Source organism: Rosa rugosa, chromosome 1 (genome assembly GCF_958449725.1).
Source record: "Rosa rugosa chromosome 1, drRosRugo1.1, whole genome shotgun sequence".
Classification (NCBI taxonomy): Eukaryota; Viridiplantae; Streptophyta; class Magnoliopsida; order Rosales; family Rosaceae; genus Rosa; species Rosa rugosa.
Window position 1 is genome coordinate 50741426 of NC_084820.1, and position 19070 is coordinate 50760495.

Sequence of the window (19070 nt, forward strand, 5' to 3'; positions counted from 1 at the left end):
AGACGCACGAACCCAAAGGGTCCCTCAAATCTGCTGGCCACGGGATGGAGCTGGGATTCGAACGCTAGACCTGGGGGTTCCAGACTAGGCCATTCGACCAACACACCACACCACGTGGTTAGCCCCATGTTAGTTAGTTGACTTTTATTTATTTTTTTAAATTAAAAAAGTTAAAGCAATTTTTCTCCTAATTTTAGAGAAATTTCTCATTTTTTTCATAATGGGGGGCAATAAAGTTGGCAAAGGAAGCGTCAGTTCATGACAAAGGCAATTCAGCAGTGGCATTCAAGCTTTATGGCCTATTTAGAGGCCTATATGGAAATAGTCAAGTAATATCAGTCAAGCCAATACAAGTGGCTTTGGAGCAACGACATTATAAGAGCAGTGCTGATTCAAGACCTCTTCAGTCAAGACGAAGACCTTTGACTTCGAGGTCTGGGGGGCAATGTTTGGACCCAAAATGAGCATTTTGGCCTGACAAGGCGTGTCTTGGAGAAATTGAGCCAATGTCAATGGCTCAAGCTATATATTGTCGACCAGTTCGAAATATATTATTTAGAGGCTAAATAAAGCCTACTATGGAAGATTATGCGAGCTGCAAGAAAAGGAAATGATGGAAGCATGGAAATGAAAAGTTAACTTTAGCACATTTTCCTACTTCGACTAGGAGAAACCGAGCTAAACAAGGAAGGAGGGGCGAAAGACTGACCAAATGAAATCAAAATGAGCTAAAACTGTCCAGATTAATTCTAGACATCCCAAGGATCATTTCTTATGAAGAGTTCCAGAGCTAGTTATGAGTGGAAAGCCTTCAAACAATCAGTCCAATTTTCTGCAGAAGCAAAACTGGAAAACTGGACCTGTAAGGAGTCCAGCAGCATTTCCGGCCCAACCACATGGAAGAAAGCTCTGAAAATTTGCCACAATGATCTACACTCATTTTAGATTATTTGATATGAAGAAGTCGAAGGCCCATTATGATTTATTTGTGGAGATATAATTGAAGGAATAAAGGAGCCGAAAGTGCTTCCTTATCTCCAAAATTCATCATTCCTTATCTCCAATTAGTGTCTCCTTATCTCCGAAATTCATCATTCCTTATCTCCAATTAGTGTCTCCTTATCTCCTTATCTCCAAAATTCATCATTTCTTATCTCCAATTAGTGCTCCACTATCATTTGTTTAAGGCCAACCACTTTGGCATGGTAGCCTATAAATAGAGGTTACAATGAAACACTTCAACACATAATTCATCACAACAATCTCTAAGATTATCCAAGCCTCTCTAGAGCAACCCTCTTCTTCTCTTACCGGTAGTCACACTCCAGTCCTAGTCTCCTCAAGAGCCGACTGTCAGTGCCACCAAACCTTCTAGCCAAGTTAAAGTCACGCTTTAGCAAGTTCTCCTCACTTCCTAGTAGTTCTCGCTTTGCTCGATCTACAACATCGAGTATCGATTGTGATTTTGAAGAAGCTCAGCAAAAGTCCTCGCCACGAGGCACAAAGAATCTCACGACGAGGTTGGTGCTCTCCTCGTCCACAATCGCTTGAAAGAAGTCAGGTCAAGGGACACCCCCGACGACCGCACCCGAACAGTGCTGGCACGCCCGCGCAAGAAAAGAGACTGTTGACCAGCTCAAGGAAAACTGGAGCCAAACAACATGCATGTGGAAAAACGTTCTTCAAAAGAAGTGGGGAGTTATTACAGATAGTGGAAAGTTTTGTCATGAGTGTATGAAATGCACATAATGGGTAAGTGAGAAGTTTCCTGCAAAGAATGAAAGAAGTGAAATATTATTTTCTTATCCTTTTTAATTTTAATTTTAATTTTGTTATTTACCTTCTTGTCTCTTAATTATTAAATATAATTTCAAATCAATATATGATGTAAGGATCTATATGTAATTTCACAGGTATTTGATATAACAAAGTCTCTTATCTTAATAATAGTATAGATTATGTTGGGTGAAATGAGTAAATTGTAGGGTGATAACTACCGTGGCATAACAAAAAGGCAGGAAGAGCAAATCTTATTTTCAAAAATAGTCTTATTGTATTCCCATTTTCTTTATTAGAATAGAACGTAACAGAACTAAATTAAAGCAACAGATTAACTTGACATCCCACACCGAAACCAATCATCCAATACATTAGTTTGAAATTTGTTCAAAAGAGAGCAATTTGTTAACCGGACTCCGACGTGTATGGACGACATTAGCCACATAAACTGGGCTCTGGTTGAGAGTTGAGTAATTATCTCTAACAGTAACGACGAGCCGATACTGGGTTCCTGTTAGGACCTCCTTGTAGGCGCCTTTAGTAACATTCTGAAAGACCAAGTCCTTCTTGTTACTAAGGTCGTACTTGGAAACTGCAAACTTTGCAATATCTATAATAAGAGGGGCGCTGATGTCCTCTACAGGCTTCCATCCATTACCAGGACCAATCAGAAAAGTGGCACCATTTTGCTCTGTTCCTGCCACGAGGAGAGGAAAGAGGACGGCGAGGAGTGCAAGGAAGTAATGAGCACGCAGCATGATGATTAATACTTCGAATTCTTCCTAGTGATTGAGGGGCATGGTTTATAAAGCTGCATGTGTTGGACGAAGGCAATTAGGCAAGTAATTAAATGGTTTGACCATGTAATCAGTTACAGGCTTACAGCGTATTAGGAAAAGGAACATGTATGGAGTGTAATTTTTTTTTTTTTTTTTTTTTGGGCACATATTTATAGCTGGGATTCAAAGGTCAAAAGACAATTATTTATGACGTATCAAGTATTTTTAGCCAAAAAGAAAGAGACAAAATTGGACACGTGAAATATACAATTGGGATTGCTATAGACACGTGAAACAAGTACAAACTTACCGTGACTAGTGCATTTAGACAAACCGACATGTTCATTATGTAGGGATTGTTTTACGGAAAAACCTCTATAAATGAATATTTAATAAATTAATAACTTCGATTAAATAATAAATTTCTCCAGTCTCCATTTGGGACCAGTGTATATTACTAAAAATCTCGCTAAATGCATAAGATAATAGTTTTTCTAGACATGATTAAGTAATAATTGATGAAATAAATGAAAGAAATATCGCAAAAGATATTAATGATTGATGAAATATATAAAATAAGTAACAAAAATATATATATATATATATATATATATATATATATATATATATATATATAAGAAATAAGAACATATTAATTAAGTAACTTTTTACAATTTCTATTTTCTCAATTATTTCTCGAAGTATTATTTTATAGTCATTTGCTTTTTCCTTGTGTCTTAACCGAATTGAACTTCATCCTTAATTTATTGCAATGCATGGATCAGATTTGTTATATTATTTTTCATTTTGTAGCAAGCAATCATTCAAAGTTATCAATGCTTGAAATGTCTATTTCAAAAATTATTTGGTATAACATGATTGTCATATGGCTCTTGATTATCTTCGGTAGACAACATAATCAAATTAGACTATGTTATATAATTCAATTAGTCAGACAAAATTCAATTAAGAATAACGTAGAACTCTCTCTAAAGTAATAAATATTCATTTATCTCTCTAGTAAATTTAGGAGCACGTTCTCTTTCTAGTAGTCGCTGCCGCTAGGGTTTTCAGGAAAAAACTTCTCCTTCCGTCTGGCGGCGCGTCCATTGACGCCGTCGTCGGACGGGCTCTGTCCTGTTGGGTGTGATCTTCCTCGACGCCTTGCTCTGGATTGCTAGGAGCTGAGGAAGGTGATTGGGGAGTTCTTGGCGACTACTAGGCTGTTGTTCAGTGATTGTGGGTCGGGGTTATGGATTGGACGGGGGTTGGGGCTGCTGGGTCGGGGATCGGCTCGGACTGCTGTCGCTAGGTTGGGATTGGAGGAGATCGCACCGGTGGCTGGTTCGAGTCGGACAATCAGATCTTTCTTCTAGTCGTCTGGTGGCGGTGTCTTGGTGGTGGCGAGACTGAGATCGCCTGGCCTATGGATCGGCGGCGCTAATCTCTTCTAGTTTGGATATGATGGTCTACTGTTTCCATTGTTATCTTGGTTGTTTTCCTCTTGCTGGTACCGGAGAGGCGCTGGTACAATGGTGGAGGCGGTCCGACATCAAGGGTGGTGCGACAGAGGTGGTGGTACGGTGGTGGTGGCTCGGCAGAAGCTGCATTAGGCCTGGTTGGTGGGCTGGCGAACTCCCCATGTTGTCTTCCTTAATAATTGGGCCTGGGCTCCAATGTTGGGTCTTGTCCTTTATAGTACTTTATTATTTTGTTTTTTCATTATAGTTGAAATAAGTCCCTATTTTTTGGTAGGGAGAGTCGGGCTGCATGTCTGTGTGTGCACTCAAAGTGCCTTGTCTATCCTAGAGAAGTGGCGAGTTCTTCTCAAATGGACGCAACCTCCTAGTGGCAGGATGAAACGAAGTGTTGCGAGAGGTAGTTCTGGTTGACAGCATAATGGGAAAGCTGGTTTAATTGCTTTATGGCTTTGTATGAGCTTTATCTTTCCGGTATGTCACTCTTGTGAAGCAAATGGTGTTGCCCAGATATCTGGTATGTCAACCCTTGCTAGTTGGTGCATGTTTGAATACATAGGATTAGTGGGAGCTCCTGTTATTATTCAGGTTGTTCTCTCGTTACTAATTGTATGGGGTTTAGGCTTTATGTCCCCCCCCCCTTTGTATTCAGCAGTTTCATTAGTCAAGGCTTGAGGGTAGCCGCACCACCTCTTATTTCAAAAAAAAAAAAAAAAAAAAATCATTTATCGATAATATAATAACTCCTCTAAAGTAATATTTTTTTGCAATCCCAATATTATTCATTTATAAAGGTTTTACTGTACGTGGATTAAATACCAAAATGTTATTAAACTTTACGTGTTTTTATTTTCAATTAATTGAAAATAAAAACACTCCAAATTTAATAATATTCCTAGCTTCATTCGTTCAAGATAGAGAATTGAAACTCTCTAAGTTGGAACTTCAAATTCATATCAATATTTTGAGTTTCCACATATTACATATGAGATAATCTTGCTAAAATAACCTTCAACATAAGTATTTATGAGATTAACTTGCCAAAAACCATATTAGTCACGAGTAAACCATTTTTTTCGATACCACCTGCATGTCATCTTACGTGGCAACTGATGTAACAGAAAGACTAACCTATTATAGAATTTTATTAAATAACATGGTTGTACCACATTAGATGTCACGTAAGGTAAAATGCAGGTGATATCCAAAAAACTGATTCACCTAACATTATTAATTAGCCACTCCAGCAATGGTGGTGTGACTGGTGTCTAAGAGGATCTTCCTCAAGATCTTGTCAGCCCTCTTGTAAAACGACAGAAGGTTTCTTGGGAAGATTTTATTCCTCTTGCCGGCGTTGGTAAATGATGGAGATTAGCAACTACCAAGACTATTTGATTAATAAATGAAGTTCCATTTCTAATGCTTCTAGAGAACAACAAGGATATATATGATATAGTGATCCCAGACGATCCACAAGCGCTAGCTTGACCCTCACACAGCAAATCGTTTTGAAAAAAAACCAGAGAAATGCAATCAGTATCCTAGATCCCACACTTAGAGCAAGTTCACCGGGCATTGTTGTGCCCGAGCACCACGTCAAAAGCAGGGTTGGGGGCAAGGTTTTTTCACTGTTCATCCTTCCACCAGATCTGGGGCAAGACCACAGTGGGAGGCCCAGGGCACCATGGTGATTGAGGCCGTGACCCAGGCTGGCCCAAAAAGAAGAAGAGAGGGAGACGCACTTTGGCAAGGAGTTGCTTTCCAGTTGCTTGTCCTCTAGTGGGGACAACCTTACAGGCGCGTGGCAGCCCAGTTTTTGTCCTGTAGCGGCATCGGTCCACAGATCTGGACCGTGGCTTTTGAATATGAAAATGGATCCTATGGTGAATAATTAAGGAGCAATTGAGGTGAAAAAAAAAAAAGTTTTTTTTTTTTGATCAAGAAGAAACTTCATTAATAATGAACTGGTTACAACGAGTTTTGGCAACATCTCTTACACAGAAATGGCCACTGGACTTCACACTAAAACTCCATAATGACTGACTGATGGAGTCAAAAAAACCCCGACTCAACTACAGACTCAAGCCTTGCACATCAACTAAAAGGCAGAGACAACATGCGCAGGAGCAGTGAATGCCTAACTCACAACTTTGTCAACACTAACTCGCCACTCAGAGTCCTCCTGACCTGCCTTTGATCGACCAAGTCTACACTCATTGTGACTTCGAACCCGACCAAATTGAAAAGCTGGACCAACAGACCTGAGACTAAACTAAACCCAACTCCAGTGCCACCTTAATGTCAACACCGGCAATCCACACATGCTCCAAATCGCCATCACCTCCGACCCGAAGCCAGAAAGGAACGACCCACTAGAAGGCCAAGGATGATTGTCTATGCTAGTATGACACAATCAGACATTTTCGCCACCGCTGCTGACCCAACTCCAGAATAGGAATGACCCTCTAGACCGCCGAAGAGATGATTGTCTATGCCAATAGTTTCTGTGCACCGACCCAACAACTAAAACTTATTACCGAAAAACAAAACCAAAAGACCAAACCCTAAAACCTAGTAATAACTACCCACCCACAAGGGCCCAACACACATAACCCGGCCCAACCGCCTTTCCACGCTGCTGGCCGCCACACCAAACCTTCTCGGCTCACGTTAGCAGCTACACCACGCCACCGCCGGCGTCGCACGAGTCCCGACTTTGGACCCTCACCACCCTGTCGCCGACGGAACACCAGCGAAAGATCCCAAATCCCATCCCAACCCCAAGCCCGTGTGGCCAGAAACCATATCAGCATGCCTCCAACCCGGAGTGCCCATGAAGGTTGCTCCACTGCCAGCGTTCCACCAATCTGATCGTTCCAATGCCAAAACACTAGATCCCGCGCCTTACCAATCCAAAATTTCATACCCAGATCGGAGCTGCTATACCACCCAACACCAGTCCAGATCGAAACCAGAAGTCCACCAGCAATCTGCGACATCGCACTCAGCCCGCCCCGCCAACAAGAATCGAACCACCACCAGCCTCTGACTGCGTTTCCCTCCCCTACCTCTCTCAAATGGGAGCAGCCCAGGTCGATCCCCACCGATTGAAGCTTCCACAGACGGAGACAGCCCGTCCGACGACAACGCCAGAGGGCGCGCCGCCGGACGGAGAGGAGAAAATTTTCTGAAAACCTAGCCCGTCCGTGTGAGCTTTTCGTCTTGGTTTACAAGTTCGAAAAATCAATAATTAGGATTGTATTATCATGCCACTGCTTTAACTCAGCACAAAGTTCTCCATATTATAAGTTAAGAGGCAAAGGTTAGATTACAACGGTAATAAAAAAATAATTACAAAATTTGCTCACCTCCTATTTTACCTCTCACACAAAAAAATATATCATTATATCATTTTTACTTCCTCAAATTTTTTTGTTCCTCCTCCTCATAGCATTCATCTTCCGAAAATTTTGTTTCCAATATGAGCGTACTCGCCAAATTTATTTGAATATGATAAAAGTGTCTGTGGAGTTACAAAAAAAAAAAAAAAAAAACTTTGTTGGTGGACATATAATTTGTCTACCCATCAAATTTTCTTTGGTTGCATTTCCAAAATGTTCATCAATACTATTTATTTACATCATACATTTCTCATTTACACTAAAAAAAATAATAAAATATTTAATGAATAGTAACTGACTGGTGACCTTGACCCAACGGATGGAAGCAAAGGTCCAGTGACAGTGAACAGTTTCCTGTCCTGGTGACCTGGTGACCCAACGGGTGAACTTGCTTTTAGGTCTTAAAGCCTCTCAAACACCAAAGACAAGTTAGTTAATACCCAATATCTGGAATTGAAAACTCAGTGATATGAGATTTAAGGATTTACATAAGTACAAGCAACATGTCAACAAATATTGATCCAACTTAATATGATGTATGATGTTCTTGATTGAAAGGTTTTGCCAACTTTTATCTAATTGTATTCTTACTTTTTCAAGAGTAAAAATCACTATTAGTGTCTCAATTTTTTTGTCCCGATCATTTTAGTAGCCGACGTACTATTAAAAAGACGATCCGAATTTTTTTTTTTTTTTAGAGTTAAGTTTATTACAATGGAAGGTAATACAATAAAAATAAGCAACAGAACACTGCTGGTGAACTAATTATCCAACACCTTATCTCATAGGTTTGTAAAAAGATATCAATTTGTTAAACCTATCCCGAGGCCTACGAGAGATAACAGCCTTAGAAACAGGGTATTTGTTAATGAATGAGTCATCGTCTTTAGCGGTAATGAAGAGCCGATACATAATGAAGAGCGTAATGATTATTCATTTCCATTATTTATCTATGTTCTTAGAAGAGTCATTTCTTTCTTTTATTTAGTCCTACTCACATAAAGAACAGTTTATCATCATCTATTATTTAGATCCCGATCTGAGATCCACGTCATTCTCGTCCGAGAAAGTGGGTCATCATTTTATTTATTATTATTATTATTTTTTTGAGAATGGAAATGGGTCATCTTTGACTTAATTTGGATTTGGGATTCGTGTTGGCCTCCCATCTCGATTGAGCACCCGTACCTCTTTTTTTTTTTTTTTTGGTCAAAGAAATTCATTGAAAAGAGGGCAAACAGCCCAGCCATGCAACAACAGAAAGCCAAAAGGCTAAACTGAAGAGAAACAGAGCTCTCATAGTCAAAGCCACAGGAGGCAAGACAAGAGGAACTACGAACAGACGCAACAAACAAAACAAGCCTAAAGAAAAGCAAGAACGCAAATTAAAGGAAGACATCAGAAGCTTCGTCAGACAGCCAACGCAGCAGCGTCCCTCAAGCAGGGAGCGCATGTCTTGGGGCACCTGGAACTCCAAAATTGCAGCTTGTAAGGAGACCCCTACACCAAAGCCTGATCAAAATAACCTTGAAAATGGAAAAACAGAAGAAAAAAGAGGATCTAACCACATATATATCCTCTTCCCCACAGTACAAATTTGCACCATAACATGAGATTTGCAGCCACAACTTTGAGAACAAATCTAGGCAAATGAAACCCAGATCAAGAGGAGCCAAGAGGCCCCGAAAATAGAACATAGAAGTAGGTGGTGCATGCACCCGAGCCAAGGCTCTACCTATCTTCCGATTGAGACGTGAGAAATCGCGTTTGAGAGAAGCCACTGCAACAACCAAGCCATGGTACCGATTTGAAATGGAATAGAAGAAATCCAGGGAACAAGATCTGGAGATGAGAGATGGTGGGTAAAAGAAAGTGATGGGTGGTGAGGAATAGGTTAGAGCAAATTTGGGGTTAAAGTGCAGAAAGAAAATTGGGGCAAGATGGAAGGAGAAGGGAGGGAGACTGAAGGAGAAAAAAAAAGAAGAAACAAGAGGCAGAAGCCCTAGATCTGAGACATAGCTCAGGGAAACTGAGACATAGCTCAGGGAAGCACCCATAAAGGGTGAGCAGTGCCACCAATTCTCAGGGAAGAAAAGCTCCGAGCTCTGAGAAAAAGTATGAAAATGACTCAAGTGAGCACCCGTACCTCTGGTTCTTGTTTCTTCAAGGGCCGTTAGTTTACCTTTTCATGTTCTGATAACTTTGGAGGACTTTAGTCGAATTTCTTAAATAGAGTGCTTACTTTTTTTCTTGTTAGGTCATTTTGTATGGTCATATCTTATGGTGAGATTGTCTAGTAGTTTGTTCACTGCTTTGATGCATCTTTTTTTTTTTTTTTTTTTTTTCGATAAGAAAAAAGGTGATTCTAGTTGGACCTCCAAATTTGCTATATAGACCTCTCTTTTTTTTTTTGGAAAAATTTAATGTCAGTTGTACCCCTAATTGAAAAAAAAAAAAATCAATCTCAATTTCCCTACCTCATTGCCCTGTTGCATATCCTTATTCTCTTTCTTTCTCTCCTCATATTTGTATGTAAGAGCTACTCATAAAATGCTGCCAAGTTGATCAGAATCTTTTGCAGGTAGTCGGCCTTTCGTTTGGCTTTTGCAATTATTTCAATTTGACTTTATGGTGGAGGTTGCTACCCACAAGTTTATAATTAGGACTTTTGGTTTCTTAAAGTTAGTTCATGATGGATGAACTGATTTTGTTTCCCCGGGAGAATTTGATCAAAGTTCATCTTCCCAGTCATCAATATCTTGCTCCATCAATTATGTCAAAAGCTTGGTAATGACATCGCACGGAAGGGAGAGAGGGAGAGAGAGAGAGAGAGGGAGAGAGGGAGAGAGAGAGAGGGAGAGAGAGAGAGAGAGAGAGAGAGAGAGAGAGAGAGAGAGAGAGAGAGAGAGAGGTGTCATATTCTGGGGTGGCCATAGCATCATTAGTTATCATAGATGTTAGGTCGCAGAGATAGGTGCAGCCCGTGAAGGAGGTGGGAAGTGAAAACAAAGTAGGGGCAAAATTGAAAATTTGATGTACAAAAATATTAAAGGAGGTTCAAATAGCAAATATGGAGGTCTGAATAGAACCACCCTAAGAAAAAAGATACAAAGAAAACACCACAAACAAAATAGCCTTCCCCCTGTTGCTCTAAATGGAAAGTAGTAGGGGAAGGGACATGATCCAGTCTCTATAAGAGGAACAAGAGTGACCAAGAGAAGCAATATGATTTGCTACAAAATTTACTTCTAATAAACATATGAGAGCAAGATATTAAGGTAAATTGTCTTGCCAAAAGAAGAATATATTAGATAATTACTTGAATTAACCACAGAGTTGCAATAGTACCTCAAATGGAGTCAAGTAAGAGTTTAGAATCACATTCCACTTAAATATGGGAATATCGATGCTGTAATACAATCAGCAGACCATCTATAAAGAGCTAGAGATAAACGAGCACATGATTTGATGCATCTTAATACGAACTACCTTGTAATTTTTTTATTTTTTATTAATGAAATGTGTTGTTTAACTTGTTTTCCGCTAAAAAAATGCTAATGAGTTGTAAGTTATTATTATTATTATTATTTTGTAAGATCAGCATTACTTGAGCCAAATACATAGACAACATATATTAATCAACACATTTGTCAGTTATCTTTTTTTTCAATTATATTAACAACTGAGAATTGCAAGTAGTCTTTCGTGAATCGTCATTAAATAGTATCGGGCAAATTGTCAGTTTAACACGTGAAAAATGAGATCTGACCGGCCAAAACCAATCGATTATTAATGAATGAGATGTTAAATTGTGACACAACTATACCGATCATTGAGGGATATATGTCATCTCAACATTATCAGACCAAACGAAAATGAAGAATAAAAACGTGTTCTCAAGTTTCAACAAAAACCGTTGATTTCGTATTAAATGTATATGCTGGGTAGGTACGTTAAACTTTCTTCGTTACAGAAACTGTAGGGACATTATTGTTAATAATACCTAAAGAGGCGCCTCTTCTACTGGAAAGAGATGCAAATGACAAAGGACCTCTCGAGGCCTTCTTGACTTTAGATATGGTGGCCTTAGGAATTAGAGTGTATGATCTTTGGGTACCTAAGCCACCACCATAGCTCTTGCATGATTTTAGTGCTTTTGATCTCTGATACGGAGTCTCTTTCTTTGCAAGATCTTCAATACTATTCACTTTTGATAAAAATGTAAAAGACTGACTCTTGCCTTGAAAATACTTAGAAAGCCCTCTCCTGCAAATGCATAATTAGAAGTTCGGTCCGTTAGCCTTGATAATATGACAAGAAATTCACCAGAAAACTAATCAAATGGTCTGTTCGTCCAGAAATTCTTAGACGTATGAAAACTTATTAAGATGGTTTTCTTTTTCCAGTTTAATTGAATATAAAATCATGCAAAATATGTATCGATGAGAAATATGCCAAAACTACCCCAAATTAAGATATGAGTTTTCATCTTTTTTCTTACTTGATGGGCAACTGGGCCATGAGATCTGACAAGTCGTACAGAGATCCACCGGAACGCAAGGAAGAAGAACACGAGGACGATGCCGATGAAGATGCATCATCCACAAAGTCTGATGAATATGTAGATCGATTCGATGTCGTCGAAGTGGTGTCGGACATATCATCACGATCATGGTCGTCATCTCCTTCCACGATGTCCCAACTCTCTTCCCTTTTCGCGTAGTTATCATATTGGCTGATCGAGTATGCACCCTCAACCATTTGTTTTCCAGTACCTTCACCCATGAATATATGGCCCCTATTAGATCTTGGGAAGAAGAAGAAGATGAAGAAACTTATGGATGTTATTGCTTCAAAGAAAATTCATATGCAAGATTGAGCTTTTAGAATATATCTGAGGGTCAAATATATATAGGTAAGAACATATCCAACACGTAGGAAAGTGTTCATGGATTAGGTTGGTTACTTTCATACATTGATAATACTCATGACAAGTGATGACATGGAAATTTTATGATTTTAATTGGTTTTTATCACATACTAAAATGAAATAGAAGATTCTATTGGCTTGTGTTTCATATTTTTAAATTCTAAGAACCACTAATTAACCTAGGCAGCATGCAAGTTTCATGCACTGCTCGTCTCCCAAGCATATATTCTGCTTATTGAAATTGTTTATCTATTTGTTTCTTATATCAGTCGTTGCCTTATCCTAAGATTCCTCATTATCTTCTCATATGGTTTGAATTTATGGACCTTCTTCTTATTATTGTACGAAGAAGAAGAAAACAGGATAAGCTCTGTGTCGTTTAAGCCACCCACGTAACCGAGTCACCCATACAATGAAGACTATATTAAAAATCTTCCATTTTTAATATTGATATATAGGACATGGGCAATTAGAAAATTTGTTTGATGTACCAACATTAGGACGCATTGCTTGGATAGGTATGGGCATACACCAACATGCCTTGGGGCTTCGGCTACTTCCTTATCAAGAAACATGGGAACATGTTCAGAATATTTGAAAGAATTCACTTCTTCTCGTCCCATCTTTTATAGAATAATTATTTTATAATTTAAATTATCACCTAGCATTGTCATATAGTGACTTGAGTCAATAAATTATATGATCAATTAATATTTTTCTTTTTATATCATGAGGGCCAATAATATTGGACAAGTTACAGGAATCATTTATAATGTTTGCCCATAAATTTTCTGTTTTGTATATTAAATACATAACCTTTTCTGAAAGGCAATGAGATGAGGATTTTGAAATTAATTAGATAAAGTTTTTCTCTCGGAAAGTTTCCTTTTTTATTGAGTCAGCTTTCTATGGCAATATATAGCAATGGATCCTCGAGGATTTTGGTAGTAGCAGATTAATTAGATTCCTTAATGGTTTAGATTTTTGTTTGACATTTTGTCCAACATTTTTGGCATTTTGACTTAGCTACCAATAAGGAATTCAAAGGTGGTTACACTTGATGGTTTAGTAATTCTTCTTTTGCTTCTCCCTCGGGCACAAACATGACGGATTTTCTCTGGCCATCAGTCAAATTTAAGAAGAATTTTAGGTGTATGCGGCTTTGTTCTGATCCAATATACCGATAAAATGTCCATTACCGAGAAAAGAAAAAAAATCAATAAAAACCTTTTTTTTAGAATTAAAAAAATTTATTTTCTTATCATAACCCGAACGAAGGTGTTAAAACCGCTGAAACACTAACAAAAAAACAAAAACAAAAAAATAGAGATTTTGTCTATTTACCCTAATTCTAGATATTTTTTTTTTCCCACTTACCCTATTAAGTTTTCTTAATTTCCCCTTACCCATAAAGACTCTAATAAGATATTCCCTAATACCCAATTAAGTTTTTTTTTTTTTTAGTTAATTTTGAGACTATTTTACCCTCACCTCTTTGTTACATAAACAGAGAGAGAGAGAGAGAGAGAGAATGGAAGAAGCCATAGGAGACTTCGCCAGAGTCTGATCATCGGTCGCCAGATTCTGGCCACCGGTTGTCGGATTCTGACCAATGATCGCGGGAATCCAATTACCAGCCGCCGGATTCCGACCACTAATCACTACCCATCGGATTTCTCTAAAAACCTCGCCGGATGTCCCTAAAGAGGTCGTCGAAAAGGTCTATTGCCCCTCAATAGACCTTTATTGGGGGCAATAGAGGTTTATGAAACCTCGCCGGAAGTCTCTAAAGAAGTTGTCGGAGATCTCATATAGGGCTAGAGAGGTTTAGTGCCCCCCCCCCCCCCCCCCAATAAACTTTTCGGTCGCCGGAATATGAACTAATCTCTCTAAAACTAGACAAATAAAACTTTGATTAAGGAAAAAAACGAGGAGATTACATCAATTCAAAACATTTATTTTCCTCCAATAAAAGTCTATTGCCTATAGACGTCTATTGCCCCCCAATAAAACCTTTTTTTTTTCTTTTTTCTTTCATTATAGGCATTCTACCCCATTTTATCCAAAAAAAGGATGCCATCCTTTCGAGAGTGTGAAGACGCGCTAGATCTCAGATGAAGGAAAAAAAAAAAAGGATGTGTAAAGACGCACTCGATCTCAGACGGAAAAAAAAAAAAATTGTTGAGGAATCCGGTCTTCCAGGAGCTACGTCCTCGTCTCCGGCAAAGAAGCAACCGGAAGGTCCAGATCCGGAGCTTTCTAGAGGAGAGTTCAAGTTCCGGCTGGAAGATCAGGTCCCCATGCATCCCGCTGATGAGCTCTTCTCCGGCCAGAAGCTAATGTCGCTCCACATCTCCTCTGTCAAACCTCCCGTCAACGAGCCTTCGTCTTCGGAGATCAGATCACCTGTGCTTTGGAGCTCCGCCTCGCTCAGCCCAAACGGCGAAGCTTATTTCGATTCCTCACCATGTTGGACTCGAGAACGACGACCTGCAGTGCCGTGCAAGCGACTACTCACCAGAGGAGCCTCCGTCGTGGAGCGAGCCGGGCTCGGAGACCCGGGGTTCGGAATCCGGCCGGGGGCTGTGAGAGAGAGAGAGAGAGAGAGAGAGAGAGAGAGAGAGAGAGAGAGAGAGAGAGAGAGAGAGAGAGAGAGAGAGAGGAGAGAGAGTGGCATGACAGTGGCTGTAGTTTATTAATTAGGCTGAAGGCATATTTGTCATTTCTCTTTAAATTATGTTAGTGAGAATAAAAATCTGTTGCTGGGGTAAGTGAGATAATTTTGACCAATTTTAGTGTTTTGGGTCAAGGATCCAAAAAAATAACCTTGGAGAGAAGCAACAGGGTTTTTAGTATACCTAAACAATAACATGGTCATTAGATGACCTCTAGCCACATTTATCGAGATCTATCTTGTTTACCTGAACTTTCAGTATTTATTAATTCACTGGCACGTGTTGAAATTTAAGTCAATTAATACATTAGCACTTCAAATTTTAAATTAGGGAGAATATCACAAATGGTCACTCAATTTTTACCTATTCGACACTTTGGTCACTCACCTTTTAAATATATCACTTTGGTCACTCAACTTTACCTCTGTTATTCACTTTAGTCGCTTCTTTAATTTTTTTCATTAAAAGAAAATTATTTGCCACAATATTAATGATATTTTCGTCCAACCAATTGTGAAAAATTGAGAAATATGTATTAGAATGATTGGGAGAAGTGATTAAAGTGAGATAAAATGCTCATTGGGTGACTAAAGTGATTGACAGTGTAATAGTTGAGTGACCAAAGTGATATATTTGAAACTTAAGTGACCAAAGTGTTGAATGAGTCATAGTTGAGTGACCATTTGTGAAATTCTTTCTTTAAATTATCATCATACTTGTAGTTCATTATTCAATTTGACACTTTGGTTGACCAAAGTTTTTTCTTTTTTTAAATTGTTTGACATAATATTATTCATTTTAATGAAAAATTTGATGGAATGTACTAAAGTAAATGGCAGAATATGAAGTTGAACTATCAAATGACAATTTTGAAATTTGAGGTACCAAAGTGTTGATTAACTTAGGTTTTGGCTGTGAATTTTTTTTTTCCTCCATTAAATTTCCTACTACATAGTGAGTAGAGCAGATGCATCTTAGGGATTTTGCAATTTAATAGTTTGGGTTCTATGTCTGATATTCGTAGTTCTTAGTAAGTTTAGTTGAATGCAGGTGGATGATTAAACTTTTTATGTTGAAAATGTTCAAAAATTCTAATTTGGAGTATTCATTCTAGAGTTTTTCAGTATTGATATATCAAGTATATTAGTTCGATACAGTGGTAGAAACCTAAGGTGTGAAGGGTAAATTGATTCTCCTCAATTTTTTAAAGATCTTTTTATTTTTTTTAAGGGCAACGGAAGACTGGTCCATTGATATTAAATCATATGACCTCACTCGGTCAAGCTTGAGAGGTCCGAAGACCACTCATATTACAAATCAGTGCTCATGTAAAAATGACTAAAGTCCACAGTGGAAACTCCAAAAACTAAAATCCTAAAGGAACTGCTGAACAAAATAAACAGAATTTAAAAACGCTCTACCCCTACACTGCCCTAAAATGGTACCAATGTCTTGAATATCTTGACGCCTAAGACCTTTTTGGTGTACGTCGCAACATTCAACACACCCACAACAACATTCTAGGAACATGCATAGGACTAAGAGCAAGACGGACCACCCCAAGAAGGCCTAAACCCAACCCGAGAGTGAGAGAATATGGGAGTTGGGCTAACCTAGGCCCAATTCACTAAACTGCATCTCTGCAGCCCATGAAGGCAGAGGCCCAAAGACCCACTGCCTAAACCCTACCTTCCTACACCCTGCTGGCCAAATCTGGAACCTCCAAGAAGCCCGTCCGCCATCGCCTCGTCAATCCGGTGGCCTTCCCAGGCAAGAGACCATGGCAACAATCCCCCCGCCCACCAAACCTGCTCGCTGCAATAGTCTGACCCTGCAAGCACGAACCAAAAGCCTTATCCGGTTGCCCAAAAGCTAATCTTTAGCAGTCTCCGACCGCTCTCCTCCTCTAGACCTAAGAGCGTGCTGCCTACCTCCTCCTCGTCAACCTTGAAACCACCCAGAACAATAACATGTTGCGCTTGCAAATCCAAAGCGGAATCTGAACCTTCAACACTCTCGTCCGGCCAAACCGCCTCCGCAAACTCACGAAGTAGGTGAAGTCGCGTCCTTCTACCACTTGCAGCGCCGGAGCACCCTGCTGCAGACGGGATCGGAGTGCCGCCGCACTGCTACACAAAACCTAGAAGGTTTCGGTTTCACTCCTGAAAAAAGGGAGCCTTTTTCTAAATAAACACTTTGTTCAATTTTTAAAGATCTTAATTAGTATTGATTACTAAATATTAGTATAAAAATTATCTCAATTAGTCTCAAGTATCCTTAAACATTTGAAAAGGAATGAAAAAAAAAATTTACACTATTAAAACGGTCAGTCAAATTAATACATATTTTTAGAAGCTTTTCTTACTTTATTGATTTCATAATTTCATTTTTCATTAAGTGCGGTCAATTAAATTAATACACATTCTTTCTAAAATCTCAAATAATTATTGAACATATTTCAAGACATAGCACTCTCGATTCAACATAATTTTAATGTGGTCCTTCAATTTACATATGAGAAATTATATATACACACCCTTTTTTTTTTATTAATACACATCCCTAACTTGCTTGTTTTTTAGAGTAAATTAAATTCCAACAATACCCTAGAAACACTGAAAGCAAAAAAAGATGATATAGGGTTATGATTAGGTCAAGTAAGCTGTTACTCTTTTAAGTTAGGGTTTAGGGGTTTTCTTGTTAATGTTGTATCATTGCTATGACTTTTTCTCAGGGAATATGCGTTCAATTCTCGGTTTTATAGTTGTCAACCGAATGGTGAACTACCCTTACATGTGGACCGTTGTTTTTGGACACGGTCTCGAAGAGGGTGGAGTGGTGCTTCTTGACCGTTGACCGTGAGGATGTATCATGACTCTCATGGGTTAAAATTTGAGCGTTATAATTTAAAAAATAATATAAATTCAAAACTAGCTATAATAGAGAGCATTGATACAGACATATTTCTAAAGTGGCTAGTCAAAATGACTGGAAATTGACTCCCTCATAAAGCCTGAATAGAATTACCTAGTCATGGGTGGTATTCTATTTCCATTTCCCACTGTCAAAGGCAAAATTACATTAATTATCCCTCTAAAAATTTATATTCCCCACCAATATTCCTTATAAATTGATGTACTTTAATTAGTAAAATGGCGTTATTGAAAATTATAATTCCATATTTCATTCTTATGACTTACCAAACACTACAATAGAAATGAAAAATTACGTAATTATTCCCATATTTGTACCCTCGTTAATTTATTAAGCAATAAAAATTTCTGATTGAAATATATATATATATATATATAGAGAGAGAGAGAGAGAGATTATCTTGTACGATAATTACTACGAGGATAATGGATTGATTTGGTTCACGGAACATGCTTGCAACAGATGATTAATTGGACCACATTAGGCGATCTCTACTTTAGAGCACGTAACTCACACCTACTATTAGTGGGATAGGACCAATTTGAGGCCAGCAATGCCACTTTGAGTTGATAATGCGAGTCGATAAACAGATGGGACTCCTTGGGCAAGCTAACCTTCCAGCCATAGACCTACCAGCAATTATGTATCCTTATCCACACTTCTTAACCTTCAACAACACATCAATGTCATCTTTTTTGAGGATGTTGATGTATAATGCCGACCATGAGGACTAAATAAGTGTTTCCTCACACGCTTTCTATGTAGAGAAGTAACAAAAGTTGCTTCAGAAGACATCAATATTCGGAATTTCTCGTGTACATCCATATCGTGTTAAAAAAGGATTGACACCACTCTTTTTCACAAATCACAACTCATTTATGCACGTGTCCGTTAAAAAATTACTCAGTTTGTAAAAAAGAAAATGTCAATTTCGACCCCCCACAAGAAACATTGTGCTTTTTCTTTGGCCATAAACAGGAAATCACCAGAGAACAAACTGTGGCATGAGTTATTAAACTCGGGCGAGCAGTTCTGGAATCAGGCAGAGCTTACTTAATGACTCCAAAAGACAGACTCACCCGCAAACCCTTGTC

General features: G+C 38.7%; 2 protein-coding genes across 2 annotated transcripts; both read right to left on the minus strand.

The window, feature by feature from the left end:
• Positions 1-2150: 2150 nt before the first annotated feature.
• On the minus strand, positions 2151-2537 carry LOC133730054 (cysteine proteinase inhibitor 1-like). The gene has a single exon (XM_062157720.1). The coding sequence runs from the start codon at positions 2535-2537 to the stop codon at positions 2151-2153; it is 387 nt and encodes a 128-aa protein (XP_062013704.1).
• Positions 2538-11338: 8801 nt separating this feature from the next.
• Positions 11339-12568, minus strand: LOC133740235 (protein OXIDATIVE STRESS 3-like). Its single transcript, XM_062168175.1, has 2 exons — positions 11939-12568; positions 11339-11703 (listed from the first exon to the last, which is right to left on the minus strand). The coding sequence occupies exons 1-2, from the start codon at positions 12220-12222 to the stop codon at positions 11391-11393; spliced, it is 597 nt and encodes a 198-aa protein (XP_062024159.1). The 5' UTR covers positions 12223-12568; the 3' UTR covers positions 11339-11390.
• Between the last annotated feature and the right edge of the window lie 6502 nt (positions 12569-19070).